This window comes from Zootoca vivipara, chromosome 9 (assembly GCF_963506605.1).
Source record: "Zootoca vivipara chromosome 9, rZooViv1.1, whole genome shotgun sequence".
Classification (NCBI taxonomy): domain Eukaryota; kingdom Metazoa; phylum Chordata; class Lepidosauria; order Squamata; family Lacertidae; genus Zootoca; species Zootoca vivipara.
Window position 1 is genome coordinate 74,471,052 of NC_083284.1, and position 15,323 is coordinate 74,486,374.

General features: G+C 44.2%; 1 protein-coding gene across 2 annotated transcripts; it reads left to right on the forward strand.

Moving 5' to 3' along the window:
* The first annotated feature begins 3,064 nt into the window (after positions 1 to 3,064).
* On the forward strand, positions 3,065 to 11,160 carry TMEM128 (transmembrane protein 128). 2 transcript variants are annotated; one of them, XM_035114024.2, is made up of 5 exons: positions 3,065 to 3,422; positions 7,197 to 7,338; positions 8,288 to 8,449; positions 9,098 to 9,207; positions 10,744 to 11,160. In XM_035114024.2, exons 1-4 carry the CDS (start codon positions 3,239 to 3,241, stop codon positions 9,195 to 9,197), a joined length of 588 nt encoding a protein of 195 aa, XP_034969915.1. In that variant the 5' UTR covers positions 3,065 to 3,238; the 3' UTR covers positions 9,198 to 9,207; positions 10,744 to 11,160. The 2 variants fall into 2 exon arrangements, with proteins under 2 accessions (XP_034969915.1, XP_034969917.1); XM_035114026.2 differs by having other exon boundaries at positions 3,112 to 3,341.
* The last annotated feature ends 4,163 nt before the right edge of the window (positions 11,161 to 15,323 follow it).

Consider the following 15,323-nt stretch of genomic DNA (forward strand, 5'->3'; position numbering starts at 1 on the left):
GAATATAAAAGGAAGGTTATTTAAGAGAAGAGTGTTGGTGGTGGTGGCAGCAAATGTGACAGCATTATTTGTTTTCAAGGTTTTAAAGCAAAGTCAGCATTACTTCTTGAAAAGATCGAGAGAAGACACAGTTTAGGATCTAAGTCTAGGACCAGTGGGAATTCCTTGATAATTTGTGCCCCAAATGTGTTCTGTAAGGAACTAATGATCCACCTAGTAACAGCTGCTAGGTTGGAACTGGCCCAGCAGTTGGAGATCTCACTTTCTCACCTTAAAGGGATGGCTAGAGGTTGGAGAAAAAGCGACAGAGTGTAACAGGCAACTTAGAGGGGTTAAATCAAAAACATCATTTTCAGTCACTTGGTCTGTTTATTGAATACAGTATGTTCTGAGATGACAGGAAGCAGTGCTCCCCCCCGCCCCCGATCTTCATCGCCCATTACAGACCAGTAGCCACACATGTATACAAAGCAACTGCCAGTATCCAAAATGTGTATGTCAATCACTCAGGAGTTGTACTGGACATGGACCTAAGGCATACAAGACTGACCGAGGCAAAACTGACCAATCACCAAAAGCTTCAAAAGTTGGCGATAACAAACTCTCTGTCCCCAGCACTGGGAAATCAAAATTCAAGCGACTGCAGCAAACCAAGGCCCCAATAAACCCATTACTTCCTGGCAGAAATAGCCTATAGTTTTTTTTAGAAAGTGCTTGGCAAAGTGTAGCATAGTGGTCAGTGTCAGGCGGGGCCCAGAGAGACCCATGTTCAAATCCCCGCTCACCCATTGAGCTTCCTGAGCGATCTCAGACCTGTCGCTCTCCCCAAAGCCTAGTCTACCTCGCAGGGTTGGCGCGATGATAAAATGCTGCCTCTCCAGAGATGCATAGAGGTGGAGGGAATGTCCTTTCATATGTGGTGGACTTGTAAAAAGGGTAAAAGAGGATTGGGAAATGATCCATAATGAACTGAAAGAATTGTTTAAAGGTGTTGTGTATTGAGTCAAAGGATTTTATATCTGCATTACAGTGGTACCTCTGTTTATGAACACAATTGGTTCCGGAAGTCTGTTAATAAACTGAAGCATTCATAAACTGAAGTGAACTTTCCCATTGAAAGTAATGGAAAGTGGATTAATCTGTTCCAGACGGTCCGCAGGGTACTTAAACTGAACCGTTCATAAACTGAAGCGAACTTTCCCATTGAAAGTAATGGAAAGTGGATTAATCCGTTCCAGATGGGTCCGCGGAGTACGGTACTTAAACTGAAGCGTTCATAAACTGAAGCATGGGTGTAATTGGTTCCGGAAGTCTGTTCATAAACTGCAGCGAACTTTCCCATTGAAAGTAATGGAAAATGAATTAAGACGAGACATTGTTCTTGTACGCTACGACAGCGGCAAGAACTTTGATCGCATCGTATTGGAAAACCAAAGATGTACCTAATATTGAGGAATGGAGGGAAAAGTTGCTTGGATACCTAGATTTGGACAACCTGACGAATTCAATTAGAGGTTATTCGAATAAGAAATTTCAACTCAATTGGGTCAAATTTGGGGACTATATAAAAAAACAGTGTCCCACGGTAAAGTCCTGGGTTCATTTTTAGTTCTTGTATTGAATATTATAGATTGATTTAAACATGATTAGGATAATAATTAATATATTTTTATTTATAAATTACTTTAAGGTATATATTGGTGGATATATGGGGAAGCAGTAATGGTAAACAGCATCTAGGGAACCTGAGAGAGAGATGAGGGGAAGTCAAGTAGGAGGGATGGAAATTAAGCTAATCTAATTTGTGGTTATTGTTAATCTAAGATTTATTTTCTATTATGAGCTGTACTTTGTAAGAGTTTTTACGTTTGTATTTTTTTTTAAACAGATTTTCAATAAAGTTTAATTTTTAAAAGTCAAAAAAAAAAAAAAAAGAATTAATCCGTTCCAGATGGGTCCACGGTGTTCATAAACCGAAAATTCATAAACCGAGGTTCCACTGTACTATTGTCTGTACTGTATGTGCTTTAGGGTTAAGTAACTGCCTTTTGGTTCCAGAAGGTACAGCTACTATTGGTTCATTTAAGCTGCAGTATTTGGATCCTCTGTCTTATTGGTTTCCTCCAAAAGGCAGCACTGTGATTGTCTGATATTGTTCCCTTCAAAATGTTTCCCTTTCTAGATAGTCCCCTGTCCCTATAAATGTAGCTTTCCTCTCCTCAGAGCTCAGTCTTGTTTGCTTTAATAAAGAAGTGTTACTGGAGAACTGTCTCCAGCATATTATGTCAAGAGAGCTGAAATCACGAACCCCACAACACAACAAAAAGTATTCCCCCTCCAAAAAGAAACAAACCAATTGGGGATAATTCAGACTGAAATTCCCAGGATGTCAAAAAAGGATATTTATTTATGTTACTACTGTGGCCCGTGTTTTGTTAGCCCAAAAATGGAAAACGAGCGAGGTCCCAGCCAAAGAAGAATAGGAAGTTAAGTTGAAATAATATGCACAACTTGCAGACTTAACATAGAATAAGAGAACAAGAAGAACGTACATTTAAAGAAGATTGGAAAACTTCTATTGCATATATGGGAAATAGTTGTGTACAGCTGAAAACACTGGACGCATTAAGATAAATTCAACAGTGTAAATAAGTTTTGATGGATGCAATAATGGAATACCAAATGGTATAGTGTTTTTTTTGTAAAATATGCAGGGATTTATGATATGTAAAATGAACCATGGAAACAGGAGGGAAGTCATTGATATCTTAAGTATTTTAAATTGTAGAACAGAATTTTTTAATATAAAAATTATATATTAAGAAACGCTGCCTCGAACTGCAGGATAGAAAAGGCCACGAAGCAGCAGCTTTAGCTTAGAAAGATTATTCTTAGAAAGCCTCGATCCGTTTCAGCCTTTTAACTTTTGCACATTCCGAAGCGGCAATGCGGATTTTTCACTTTTCCACCTTCGCGTGAACCGAAGGGGAATATTTGTGGGGTCCTTTTTTTTTTTGAGGGATTAAGTGTTTTCTGACTCCACCGAGGGCGCGAAGGACCCGATTTCCTGCGGCTGCGCCGGCGCCCCGGCTTCCCCGAGGGGAACTTCCTCTCGCCCGGCCGGAGGGATGGCGGAGAAGCGGGTGGATCCCGGGCAAAGCGGGCCGCCGCTCCCCGCCGCTGCGATCCAGCCTCCCTCCCTTCCTGCTCGGCTCGGGTCACTTCCGCGGCCCCCAAGATGGAGGAGCAGGAGGAGGAGCGGGATCCGCGGCTGAGGCTGAGGCGGCATCTTGGGGGGCAGGAGGAGCAGCAGCAGCGGCAAACGGGCCCAGGCGAGGCCGGTAGGTCTCCCCGCTTACGAAGGAAGGAAGGCCGCCTGGGAGGAGCGGCAGGCCGGGCGGCCGCTTTCGGACCGGCCTTGGGTAAAATGCGCCTGTGCGCGAGCTAAGCACCTGAAATTATTGCTATGCATTTATTCATAGCTGCCAAGTTATCCCTTTTTTAAAGGGATTTTCCCTTATGCTGAATAGGCTTCCTCGCGAGAAAAGGGAAAACTTGGCAGCTATGATTTATTATTCAAACCCCGCCATTTGCCCTGAAAGGAACCCAGGATAAAACTCGGAACAGCTAAAACCTCGGGGGTGGGGAACTAGCTTTCATTACAAAGAAACAAAAACAGTTATACGCCGATAGAATCAAAACTATATATGTGGGTGTGCTGTTCAGGCCATACAAATAACTGCAGTAATAAAAATGGCAGGGCACAAGCGACTTTTGATAAAAGCAGTCAGTTCCCCAGAACCTGTTGGGATAAGAAAGCAGCCAAGGAGGGAGCCATCCAGCTTTTCCAGGCAGGGAGTTCCAAAGTTGCCTGGGTGGCAGCCGCCCCTGAGGAGGCCCTTTCCCTTTCCCCCACCAAGGGTGGCGGGACTGAGAGAAGATCTCTCAGCCCTGGCAGCATAGCTGCCAAGTTATCCCTTTTTTTAAGGGATTTTCCCTTATGCTGAATAGGCTTCCTCGCGAGAAAAGGGAAAACTTGGCAGCTATGCCTGGCAGGTTCCTATGAGGGCATGCAGTATTTCAGGCAGCTCGGGCCCAAGCCATAGAGGGCTTTTTGGGAGGTCAGGTAGGTGCATTTAAGTGTGCATAAGGCCAGGGACACGTAGGGCTTGCCGATCAGAAGGTCAGTGGTTCAATTCCCCGCAAAGGGGTGAGCTCCTGTTGCTCAGTCCCTGCTCCTGCCAACCTAGCAGTTCGAAAGAACGTCAAAGTGCAAGTAGATAAATAGGTACTGCTACAGCGGGATGGTAAACGGCGTTTCCATGTGCTGCTCTGGTTTGCCAGAAGCGGCTTTGTCATGCTGGCCCCATGACCCGGAAGCTGTCTGCGGACAAACGCTGGCTCCCTTGGCCTATAGAGCGAGATGAGCGCCGCAACCCCAGAGTCGGACACGACTGGACCTGACGGTCAGGGGCCCCTTTAACTTTACAGCGGGAAGGTAAACAGTGTTTCCATGTGCTGCTCTGGTTTCACCAGAAGCGGCTTAGTCCTGCTGGCCACATGACCCGGAAAAACTGTCTGCGGACAAACGGCAGCTCCCTCGGCCAGTAAAGCGAGATAAGCACTGCAACCCCAGAGTCGTTCATGACTGGGTCTCTAACACTCAGGGGTCTCTTTACCTTTATCTAAGCCAGGCACCCCCAAACTTCGGCCCTCCAGATGTTTTGGACTACAATTCCCATCTTCCCCAACCACTGGTCCTGTTAGCTAGGGATCATGGGAGTTGTAGGCCAAAACATCTGGAGGGCTGCAGTTTGGGGATGCCTGATCTAAGGCCATGGAACAGGACCTGCGCATGAAATGCATTGAGGCACAGTTTTGAGGACCTTCCGAGCTGGGCTTGGAAGAGGCGTTTTAGCCTCGCTAGGCATACCCTGCCTTCATTTCTGGCTTCGGGGTGGTGGTGGTGGTGGTTGAGGAAGGCTAAGGGGCTGGTTTGAGTGATGGTCAGTGGTGGTGGCCCTTCACTGGTGCGCCGAGGGTACGTCTTGGAGGACCAGCACACTCTGCCACCCAGCACCGGCCATTGCCATCAGAGCCAAAGAGGAAAGCTAGGATTGTTTAGCAAAGGGCAGAGTGCTGCCAACCCAGGGTTGAGTTGCGGCTGGAGCTCCTGCTTGAAATGGCCCTGCCATCTACCACCCTGTTCCAGCGTCCCTTTCAGAGGACTTGCTTCTGCACTGGGCAGTGGAGACCCTTCTCAGGTCACTTCTGCTGTTCGCTATGCTTCCGTTTTATCTCCTGTTCCTTGGGTGAGGATCACCCTCCGTAGCTTCATAGCTCAATGTGTTCACGAGGGATACCTTTGCTTTTATCTCCCAGCTCCAAGCAGGGGATGAAAGGTGAGGTTTGGCTAGCTATCACCATGGCAAGGAGTTGTGCTGAGTGGAAGTGTTGAATCATAGAATAGAATCATAGAATCATAGAGTTGGAAGAAACCACAAGGGCCATCCAGTCCAACCTGAAGACTGCTGGGAGGCAGCCCCTCCTGAAGGGGTTCCCTGATCTGGTAAAGGAGGTCACATGCCTGGGCCCAGCTCTAGAAGTGAATGGCTTTTGTCCTTTTTCTGATATATTACTCACCCTTCATCATAGCATAGGGCAGGTCGGCCAGCAGGTTAAGTCAAAATAATAGGTAAAGGTAAAGGGATCCCTGACCATTAGTTCCAGTCGTGACCGACTTTGGGGTTGCGGCGCTCATCGTGTTATTGGCCGAGGGAGCCGGCGTACAGCTTCCAGGTCATGTAGCCAGCATGAGAAAGCCGCTTCTGGCGAACCAGAGCAGCTCACGGAAACACCGTTTACCTTCCCGCCGGAGTGGTACCTATTTATCTACTTGCACTTTGATGTGCTTTCGAACTGCTAGGTTGGCAGTTCGATAATAGGGTGGGTCTTAAAATACGTATCTTAACCATTAGGGCTGGCCCACCCATGAGGCCAAGTGAGACAACTGCCTCAGGCAGCAGGATCCCCAGGGGCAGCAGACCCTGATGTTGATTTTTCTGGCCCCCTTGTTCCTGATGTAGATCTTCACTCATCCCTTCTTCCCTGACAGGGAGTGAGAAGCCATTTGGGTCTTCCTCAGTTGCCAGTGTCTTGGGTCAGTCCTGTCGACCGTCAAAGGCCATAGGACAGGTCTGTGCCTTCAGCATACTGTGTAATGAAGATGCCAGCTGTGGAAAGGGAATTCCACAACTTTGGGGCTGCCCAGAGAATGTCCTCTCCCAGGCCCACTACCCCATACTTCTGAGGGCAGTGGAACTGCCAAGAGGGTCCACTCTGCTTCTCTTAATGCCTAAATGGTCTTGTAGGGAAGGAGGTGTTTTTTTCAGGTATCTGTGGCCAAAGTCACTTAGGGATTTAAAACCAAATCCCTTGAATTGAGCCTGGAAACTTACAGGCAACTAATGCAGCTGTTTTAAAAGAGGAGTTATATGAGTTCTAAATGGAACCCCTAGCCAGCAATCTGGCCGCTGCATTTTGGACCAGTTAAAGCTAGGACTGTACTCCTAGCCACAAAAGCCTCCTGAGCCTCCTGTTGGATCCAGGATACCCCAAACTACAGTTAACCCCTTAGACCTTAGAGGTTACTGAACATTCAAAGCCATCCGTGTACTTATGGATTTATTTATTACACTGAAAATATGTGGTAATATATTGGCTTAACTTCTTGTCATATAATAGTTTCTGCTGTATTTCAGACGGCCAGCAAAGTATATTGCCAACAATATGTTATGACAAGTGGAAACTTGTGATAAACTAATGGCTGCAGTGGTGTGGGAAAGGAGGAAGGGGTTACTCAACCCCCACCTTTTTGCGCCTTCCTTTCCACAGGTAGGTCCCTCTGCCACATGACTTAGTGGTACCCACTACCACTTTTGTCCCCAAGCCATGTAGATTATTCCACTGAGTGCACACCCTACTTTGCCTGCACCAGGACACCGGTAAATAGAACACCCTGCTGCCAAATGCCTATGATTAAGATGAGCAGAGCATTTCAAGGCCCCCTGGGATGAGGTGATAGACATTTGCACTGCAACAAAGAATGATTTAGAAACCTGGTGTGCATGTTTTATTTGCATAAGATGGTGTCTCGTTTAATGACGTCTGCAACATAATGGTGGTTTTATTTACAGTTGAAACTACCAGCATAGAGAAGAAGGAGAAGCCGCTTCTCAGACTTAACATTCACTCTGCATTCTGGATATTGGCATCAATAGCTACTACATACTACATTGAATTTTTTAAAATTGTTAAAGAGATTATTCAGCAAGAAAGGTAAGGAGAAGAGGTTGTGGGTTTTTTGGGTGGAGGGTTTACAAGTAGAAGTTACACAAAGGTATTTACAGTACAAACTCAGTTGGATTCTCCCTAAACTTCATTGTAGATTAATCAGTAGAACATAACAGTAAGAAATATAATTTAAAACACTTGAAACATCTGTGTGAGGGGGAGGAGGGATCCATCTTAGTTGCTGAGGACGGCAGCAAGTGAAAATGGCATTTCCTCATTGTCTTCTTCTATTCTGATCTGATAAAAGAAATATGGAGTAATTTTGGTGCAGCTTTCTCAGATCAGATACCCTCTATACTTCAACCCCCATCCCATATACCTTTCTATTTATACAGTAAGACACCCAGATGAAACCAGCACTGTTTTATGTAGAAATGTGTCCTAGCATCTAACACGGGTGGAGTTTATATTTTAGGAGAGCTTCTCCGCATCTGGCACCCTTTGCTTACTTTAAAGGGTTTGTGATTGAAATTTACCATTTTCTGTTTACGGCTCCCCTACACTGTCAGGATAAATCCCAGCATTGCTTTTAGTTCTGCATGAGCAGACAAGGGTGTCTTAGCAAAAAGTAGTCAGATAACCTATTAAGAATTTCCATTCCCTAGCTAGCCTTCCTTCCCATCTCCTGTTCTGCTTTCTCTCCTGTCGTACAATGACTGAGCAATCAGTGCTGCCTGCCAACTTTGTTGATTAATGAAGCCCCGTGTCTAAGAATTCCACACACAGAAAGTGAGGACCTCTTCTCAATAGGGAGCCAGTTAGAAGTTGGAGTACTGCAAAATTTGGATGCAATAGCAGAAGGCAGATAAGGTATGTTGCTTCCTGCATCTTAAGAGAGGCCTGGCTTGGAGCATAATCTGATCTGAGGCAATGTTAAATTCAATGTATTTTTGTTTTTAACATTATTAAAGCACATTTTCTCTTTCTCTTGCAGCTGGTGGTTTATACTCGGCATTTGCTTATTGATTATCAGTTTGTCTGTGGCCTTTTATTGCATAATATATCTTGAGTGGTATCATGGAATCGAGGACTATGATGCCACCTACCCTGCACTGATACCCATAACGACTGCTAGTTTTATTGCGGCAGCAGTTTGGTAAGTTGGTTGGTAAGAGATAATAGTTTTCCAGGCTTGCATTGCTTCTAAAAAGTCTGTGTTTTAAATGATGAGGGAAAGGTGTTACATATGGACCCCAGATAGGAGTAGGGTTGCCAGACTCAATAGAGGACTTCTGTGTCTTTAATTGCCCTGTCCTCTATTGAGTCTGGCAACCCTAGATAGGAGTAATAGCAGACCACACACTTATTTGTTCTTCTGAAAACATGCAATGGCTGCCTGCCTGTCTTGTGTGGCTGGCTGAGAATTGCCTCAATTATGCAGGAAACAAAGATCTACTTCTGCATGTGGAAGCAGGTAGATGGGCTCTCCCTGCCCAAGGCATGGGGGAGGTGGCCAGTCCACTCCTGGGGGTGCCAGGGTCCTATGTGCCATAACAAAACTTTGACTTGAAGACTCTGGACACTTTAGACATAAGTTTCAAATATATGCGGATATCTTCTGCACATTGTACACCTCTTTTTCTGGAGACTATGCGTAAAGGAATGTTCTCATGGTCTCTCAGTTCAAATATACTGTGAAACCTGTTTCACTTTGGGATTTGGCCGATTCTCAAATTGCCTGTACTGTGATATGCTCTACTGCCTGCAACATATGCTACAGGTTTCTCTCTCTTTCTTTCCCCAGTTTTAACATTTCTTTATGGCCTATATGGTCTTTCCTCACACCTGTGGTGCTCTTTGTCCAGTTCATGGGTATTGTGATGCTTGTGTCGCTCCTGGGCTAAATCTTTTATGGTAAGGCATTGTAATGATATACATATCTAAGCATGCCTCTTTTGAGTTATGTGATGTACAGTGGAATCTTGGTTTTTGAACATCTCGGCCACCGAACGTTTCAGAAGCCGAACGGCGAAAACCTGGAAGTGAATGCTTCCATTTTTGAATGTGCCTCAAAAGTCGAATGGCTTCCGAGGCGCCTTTCTCATTTTTCTCTGTTCACCTTGCCAACAGCCCTTTGATTCTTGGCTTTCAAACATTTTGGAAGTTGAACGGACTTCTGGAACGGATTATGTTTTGAAAACTGAGGTTCCACTGTATTTCCTTTCTGAAGTATTTTCATTCTTAATAAGAATGTGAGAAGATTTGATTGCCTGCAGAACTAGACTGTCAGATGGGATGTCATAAAAATCAACCCAAGCATTTAAGAAATTATTCCAGCCCTGCCTAGAGATCCAGGGATTTAATTTAGGACCTTTTGTATGCAAGTTATGTGCTCTGCCACTGAGCTACAGCCCATTCGTGGCAATGGCTCTGCAGTTATGAGACAGCCGTACTGGGTGATATACAGTATTTGAATAACTTAATTATCAAAACTTTTATTTTAGTTTTTTAAATTAAAATATGTCTTTCTTTTATATAGTGATTGTTGTGATAATGTGTTTCTGTGTTTCAGTTAAGGCATGGGGAACATGTGACCCTGCACATGTTGCTGGACTCCAGCTTTCACCACCCCCAGCCATCAGGACCAACAACACCTGGAAGGTCACTGGTTCCTCATCCCTATTTTAAGTGTTCTGTGTTACCTTGGTCTTCTAAAGGGGGAAAGGGTGTGTGTTCAATAAATGGGTTGCTAGATGTTTACTAGTAAAACTGCAAGAAGGTTTGCCAGTAAACCTTGTATAAAATACAGTCAACCTTGATGGAAAAAGACAAAACAAGGCAGGGTGGAACATTGGGTGATATCCATCTCATATTCTTGAGTAAGCCTATTGAAATCAATGGACTTAAGTTACCTGTCCATTGATTTTGATGGTTCCACTCTGAGTATGTCTAAGATTGGATACCACCCCCTGTCTAAGTTGGCCCGTCATAAGTAGTAACAGCTTTTGTATTATAAAGAGCTTTAATTGTCTTTTTATGAGTACTGAGTGTTTTTGTGCTTATTTCATTATTCTTTAATTTTAGATCTCTAGACTCTGCAGAGTTAGAAAATTAATTAGTTTTACAATGAGTGTGAGATACTTAAAAAATTCCTTCAGTAGCACCTTAAAGACCAACTAAGTTTTTATTTTGGTATGAGCTTTCGTGTGCATGCACACTTCTTCAGATACTGAAGAAGTGAAGTGTGCATGCACACGAAAGCTCATACCAAAATAAAAACTTAGTTGGTCTTTAAGGTGCTACTGAAGGAATTTTTTTATTTTACTTCGATCCAGACCAACACGGCTACCTACCTGTAACCAGAACTGTGAGATACTTGTTATGCGTAAAGATACAGCTTGGTTTAAATGTATAAATTTCTATTTTTTACTGTACACTATCATATTCTAGAAAAGCAAATGGTGGACCTGCCGGCAAATGTACTTGGATACACTGGGATCCTGGGATGAAGACCTGCAAGCCAATCTCAAGCAACTTGTGTTTAAAAGGGAGATTCACTTGAATTGTTAAACTTGTTTTGTGTTTAATAGGGACACTTTTACTTTGAACTATGATCTTAAACACTGGGGATAGAAGTCATTTAAATGATAACAGAAAATCATAGTTTTGCTATTGTGCTGGCATAGCTATTGACTTAACCTATAAGTGAAATCATAAGTGATTATGTTTAAGAAGTTAATAACAGGGACACCTATCACCCTTTTAAAAAATAGTTACGTTCATGATATCTTTGAGAGCAATGAAAAAGTAAATCTCCAAATTGCTGAATGATTAGTTGTTTGAATTTTTAAATATTATATAAAAACATAAATAAATCAAAACTATAATATATTTAACCATGTGACAAAACATGTTCTGCTTTTTGTGCTACAGCCTTATGCAGAGGTATATTGTGGACCACAGTAGAGCTTTGTTTCCATTTTCCCTTGGAGCATGTGTGCATGGGCACTCCGTATCCTAGGCCGTATCCTAGAGAATGCGAAACAGATGTGTGCTTCTCCTCCAGCCCTCCCAGTTCATGTTCCTTGATTGAGAGGTGCTTCCCATTTCCTGTGATGGCCTGGCAAGCTGTCTGCACATGTGCCAAGGAAGAAGCGGGTAGGGGAACTTAAGGGTCTGATAAGCCCTATGGGATTCCTCCAGACATGGCAACTGCAGTAGGGCCAGCTGGAAACAGAGTTTTTACTACGCGGTTGTAAGGGCGCTGTGTTGCCTTCAAACGCGCTTCAAACTCCATAACTGGTTTTTTACAGAGTTTATTTATATACATATGTACAAGACAGAGCGATCATGACCATGACCGTCTAGTCCTAGTCAGAATCTGAAAGTGGCGCTCATCTAGATTGGCGCCAACAAAGGAACTTGGGAGCCCTCAGCTTCCGCTTTTGCTCCCAGTATTTCCCCCCTCTGCGTTCCTGGGGTGAAAGGGCAGGGACGTTCCCTTTCTCCCTGAACTGCTCAACTGCTGAGCAGGTTCTCTGGTCTCTGACACGTCTCCCTCCACAGTGCTCAGGTCCGACACTTCTGACTTCCCCCACTGCTCCTGTGAGCCGTCAGCATCCCCTGAGCTCTCCTCCGCTGCGAGAGCCTCAACACTACCTTCAGGGTGATGCTCTGAAGCAGCAGCATCTTGGAGCCCTTGCACCATCCTGCTGGGCTCCCTGCTGACCCCTGGTGGTCCCCTGACAGCAGTGGTATGGTATTATTTAACAATATACAGTGGTACCTCTACTTACAAATAACTCTACTTACGAATTTTTCTACTTACAAATGGCGCTCCGTCCGCCATCTTGGATGCGGTTTAGATAGGATTTTTTCTACTTACAAATTTTTAGATAGGGTTGCTTCGACTTACGAATTTAGACAAGGTTACAAACCTCTAGGCCCCACCTGGGTTCCTTTGACTTGGAAGGTTCCATAACAGACACTGGAACAACCATTGTTCTCATGCAATCTACCGCAGTGCAAAGGTTAGCATGGCTGTAGAGGAACAGCTGAAATCACACTGGTTACTACTGTAGATTATTATTATTATTATTATTATTATTATTATTATTATTATTATTATTTTATTGAATTCATATAGTGCCCTTCATCTGAGGATCACAGGGCAGTTTACAGTTGTGGGATAAACAGGTAAGAAAAGCTTAGCAGAAACAACTAGGCTTTGCTGTTGTAACTGTTTGCATTGCAAAGAAAGAGGAAGCTCGTGGCAATAAGTCAAGTTAAGAAATTGCTGAGAGTAGCCGAAAGATAATGCCTTAAAACGTATTAGGAAGGTTTGTGGGTGGCTCAGAACCACGAGGGAAAATGGAGAAGTACACTTAGAAAACTATTGCACATGCTTAGATAGGCTATGAATAATTAGTCAAACAGCCCCTGGTGAAGTTAGAGTTAACAGCATGATCATGGGATGTATGTTACGGAGCGGGTACATATCAAGGGGAAAATAAGGTAAGGTGAGGTAAGGGTAAAGGTAAAGGACCCCTGGATGGTTAAGTCCAGTCAAAGGCAACTATGGGGTTGCAGTGCTCATCTTGCTTTTCAGGCCAAGGGAGCTGGTGTTTGTCCACAGACAGCTTTCTGGGTCATGTGGCCAGCATGACTAAATCACTTCTGGTGCAACGAAACACTGTGATGGAAAGCAGAGTGCACAGAAACGCCATTTACCTTCATGCCGCAGTGGTACCTATTTATCTAATTGCACTAACGTGCTTTCAAATTGCTAGGTTGGCAGAAGCTGGGACAGAGCAACGGGAGCTCACCCCAGTGTGCGGATTCGAACCGCCAACCTTCCTATCGGCAAACCCAAGAGCAGGGTCCCCAAACTAAGGCCCGGGGGCCAGATGCAGCCCAATTGCCCTCTAAATCCGGTCCGCGGACGGTCCGGGAATCAGCATGTTTTTACATGAGTAGAATGTGTGCTTTTATTTAATATGCATCTCTGGGTTATTTGTGGGGCATAGGAATTCGTTCATATTTTTTTTCAAAATATAGTCCGGCCCACCACATGGTCTGAGGGACAGTGGACCGGCCCCCTGCTAAAAAAGTATGCTGACCCCTGCCCAAGAGGCTCAGTGGTTTAGACCACAGCGCCATCTGCTCCCATTAAGGGGAAAATATGAAATAGGCAGACTGCGAAGTCTGTAAACTAGAGTCTCCTAACCAATAGGAGAATGTAGGAGGGAAATTCGGACAGACTATAGGGTATAAAGTACCTTTGATGTGAACAGGACAGTCCCTCCCTGTCCGTACAGCAGCACTGTCTCAAGAATAGACAATCTTTGGTTTTGCCTGATCTCAGGGTCTGACTCCTTCTTCTCACAGAGCAATTGACTCCCTCTGGGGAAGATCCCTGGGGCAAATTTGTCCAACAGTATAAAAACACAAAAAATACATAATAACAAAACACCCCCCCCCCCAAGTTTAAAAGGCCATTGATTGTTTCATTAGCCTAGAGCCTGAGAGAAGAGGAATGTTTTTGCCTGTCAACAAAGGTATGTGATGAAGGCACCAGGTGAGCCTACCTGGGGAGAGCATTCCACAAACAGGGAGCCACTGCAGAAAAGGCCCGTTCTCATGTTGCCACCCTCCAAACCAAAGAAGGGACTCATTATTATCTCAGGGTCTGGGTAGGTTCATGTGGAGAGAGGCAGCCCTTGAGGTATTGGGGTCCTGAGCCATTCAAGGCTTTACAGGTTAAAACCAGTGCTTTGAATTGGGCCCGGGAACTAATTGGCAGCCAGTGCAGTCAGGCCAGAATGGGTGTAATATGCTCAAACTGGTGAGCCACCTGACTGCTGAATTCTGAATCAGTTGAAGTTTCCAAACCATCTTCAGAGGCAGCTTTACATATAACACAGGGCTCAGTTTTGGTCTGCATGACACCATGTCTTTTCTTCTGCTGCACCTGCTCCATGATTGCCTGTGGAAAGTTAAAGGAGAGAAAATCCTGAGACAATCCATTTGAAGGCATTGCAATAGCACCTAAGTAGCTAGTCTCCTTCAGCTGAGGCAGAGTACAGCAGTCCCAAAGACAATATCCCCCCTTCCCCTTTTGGACTTGCGGTGGAGGTCTGTGGGTGGTGCTTGTTCTGCTCCAGGTAGCCAGGCTGAGATCATAGAAGGCAAAGACGCTCTCAAATATTTAGCTACAGGTAGCAATGGTTGGTTTTCAGCAACAGAGAGAGAAGCAGGGAGCATGCTTGCCAGCTGTTGTGGAGGAAGATTGTTCCACCAATGCAGTTTAGCCAGGTAAAGAACTACTGGGAGGACATATACAATGAAATAAAAAAGATCCTAAGATATACAATAAAGAAAAAGCCAGAGGCCTTCCTATTAGGAATGGTGGGGGAGGACGTAGACAAAAATGATGTAAAGCTATTTCTCTTTTTTTTTTTAAATAAATTTTATTCCAGTTTTCCAAATTCAACAAATTAACAAAACCAATCTTTTATACAAAATCTTATATTCACATCTTTTACCTTGCTCCGCCGAGCTATGACTTCCCCCCCTCCCTTCATGCGGGTTTCTTGTTAATTCCCTTTTTTGCAGTTCCTTTTTTGACATATTGGTCAATTCGTAAGGTTTATTTTAATCCTGCGAGAGTTTTTAATGATCTACAGTTTTTCTCCATATAGTCCACATATTTACTCCAGTCCTTTTGAAACCTTGTCTCCCCCTGGTCACGAATCTTGCATGTCAATCTAGCAAGTTCAGCATAGTCCATCATTTTTGTCTGCCACTCCACAATTGTAGGTAATTCCTGTAATTTCCATTTTTGGGCTAACAAAGTCCTAGCCGCGGTTGTTGCATACATAAACAGTGTTTGATCTTCTTTTCTAATCTCTCCTCCCATTATTCCTAACAAAAATGCTTCTGGTTTTTTTGGAAAAGTATATCTAAACATCTTTTTCAATTCGTTATATAAACTTTCCCAAAATCTTTTAACTTTTTTGCATGTCCACCAC

Excerpts from the sequence above, each read along its gene's own strand:
- TMEM128 (XM_035114024.2), top strand. The coding sequence starts at position 3,239 with ATGGAGGAGCAGGAGGAGGAGCGGGATCCGCGGCTGAGGCTGAGGCGG. Across the intron at positions 3,423-7,196 it reads CGCTTTCGGACCGGCCTTGG|TTGAAACTACCAGCATAGAG; the intron begins GTAAAATGCGCC and ends TTTTATTTACAG. Across the intron at positions 7,339-8,287 it reads GAGATTATTCAGCAAGAAAG|CTGGTGGTTTATACTCGGCA; the intron begins GTAAGGAGAAGA and ends TTTCTCTTGCAG.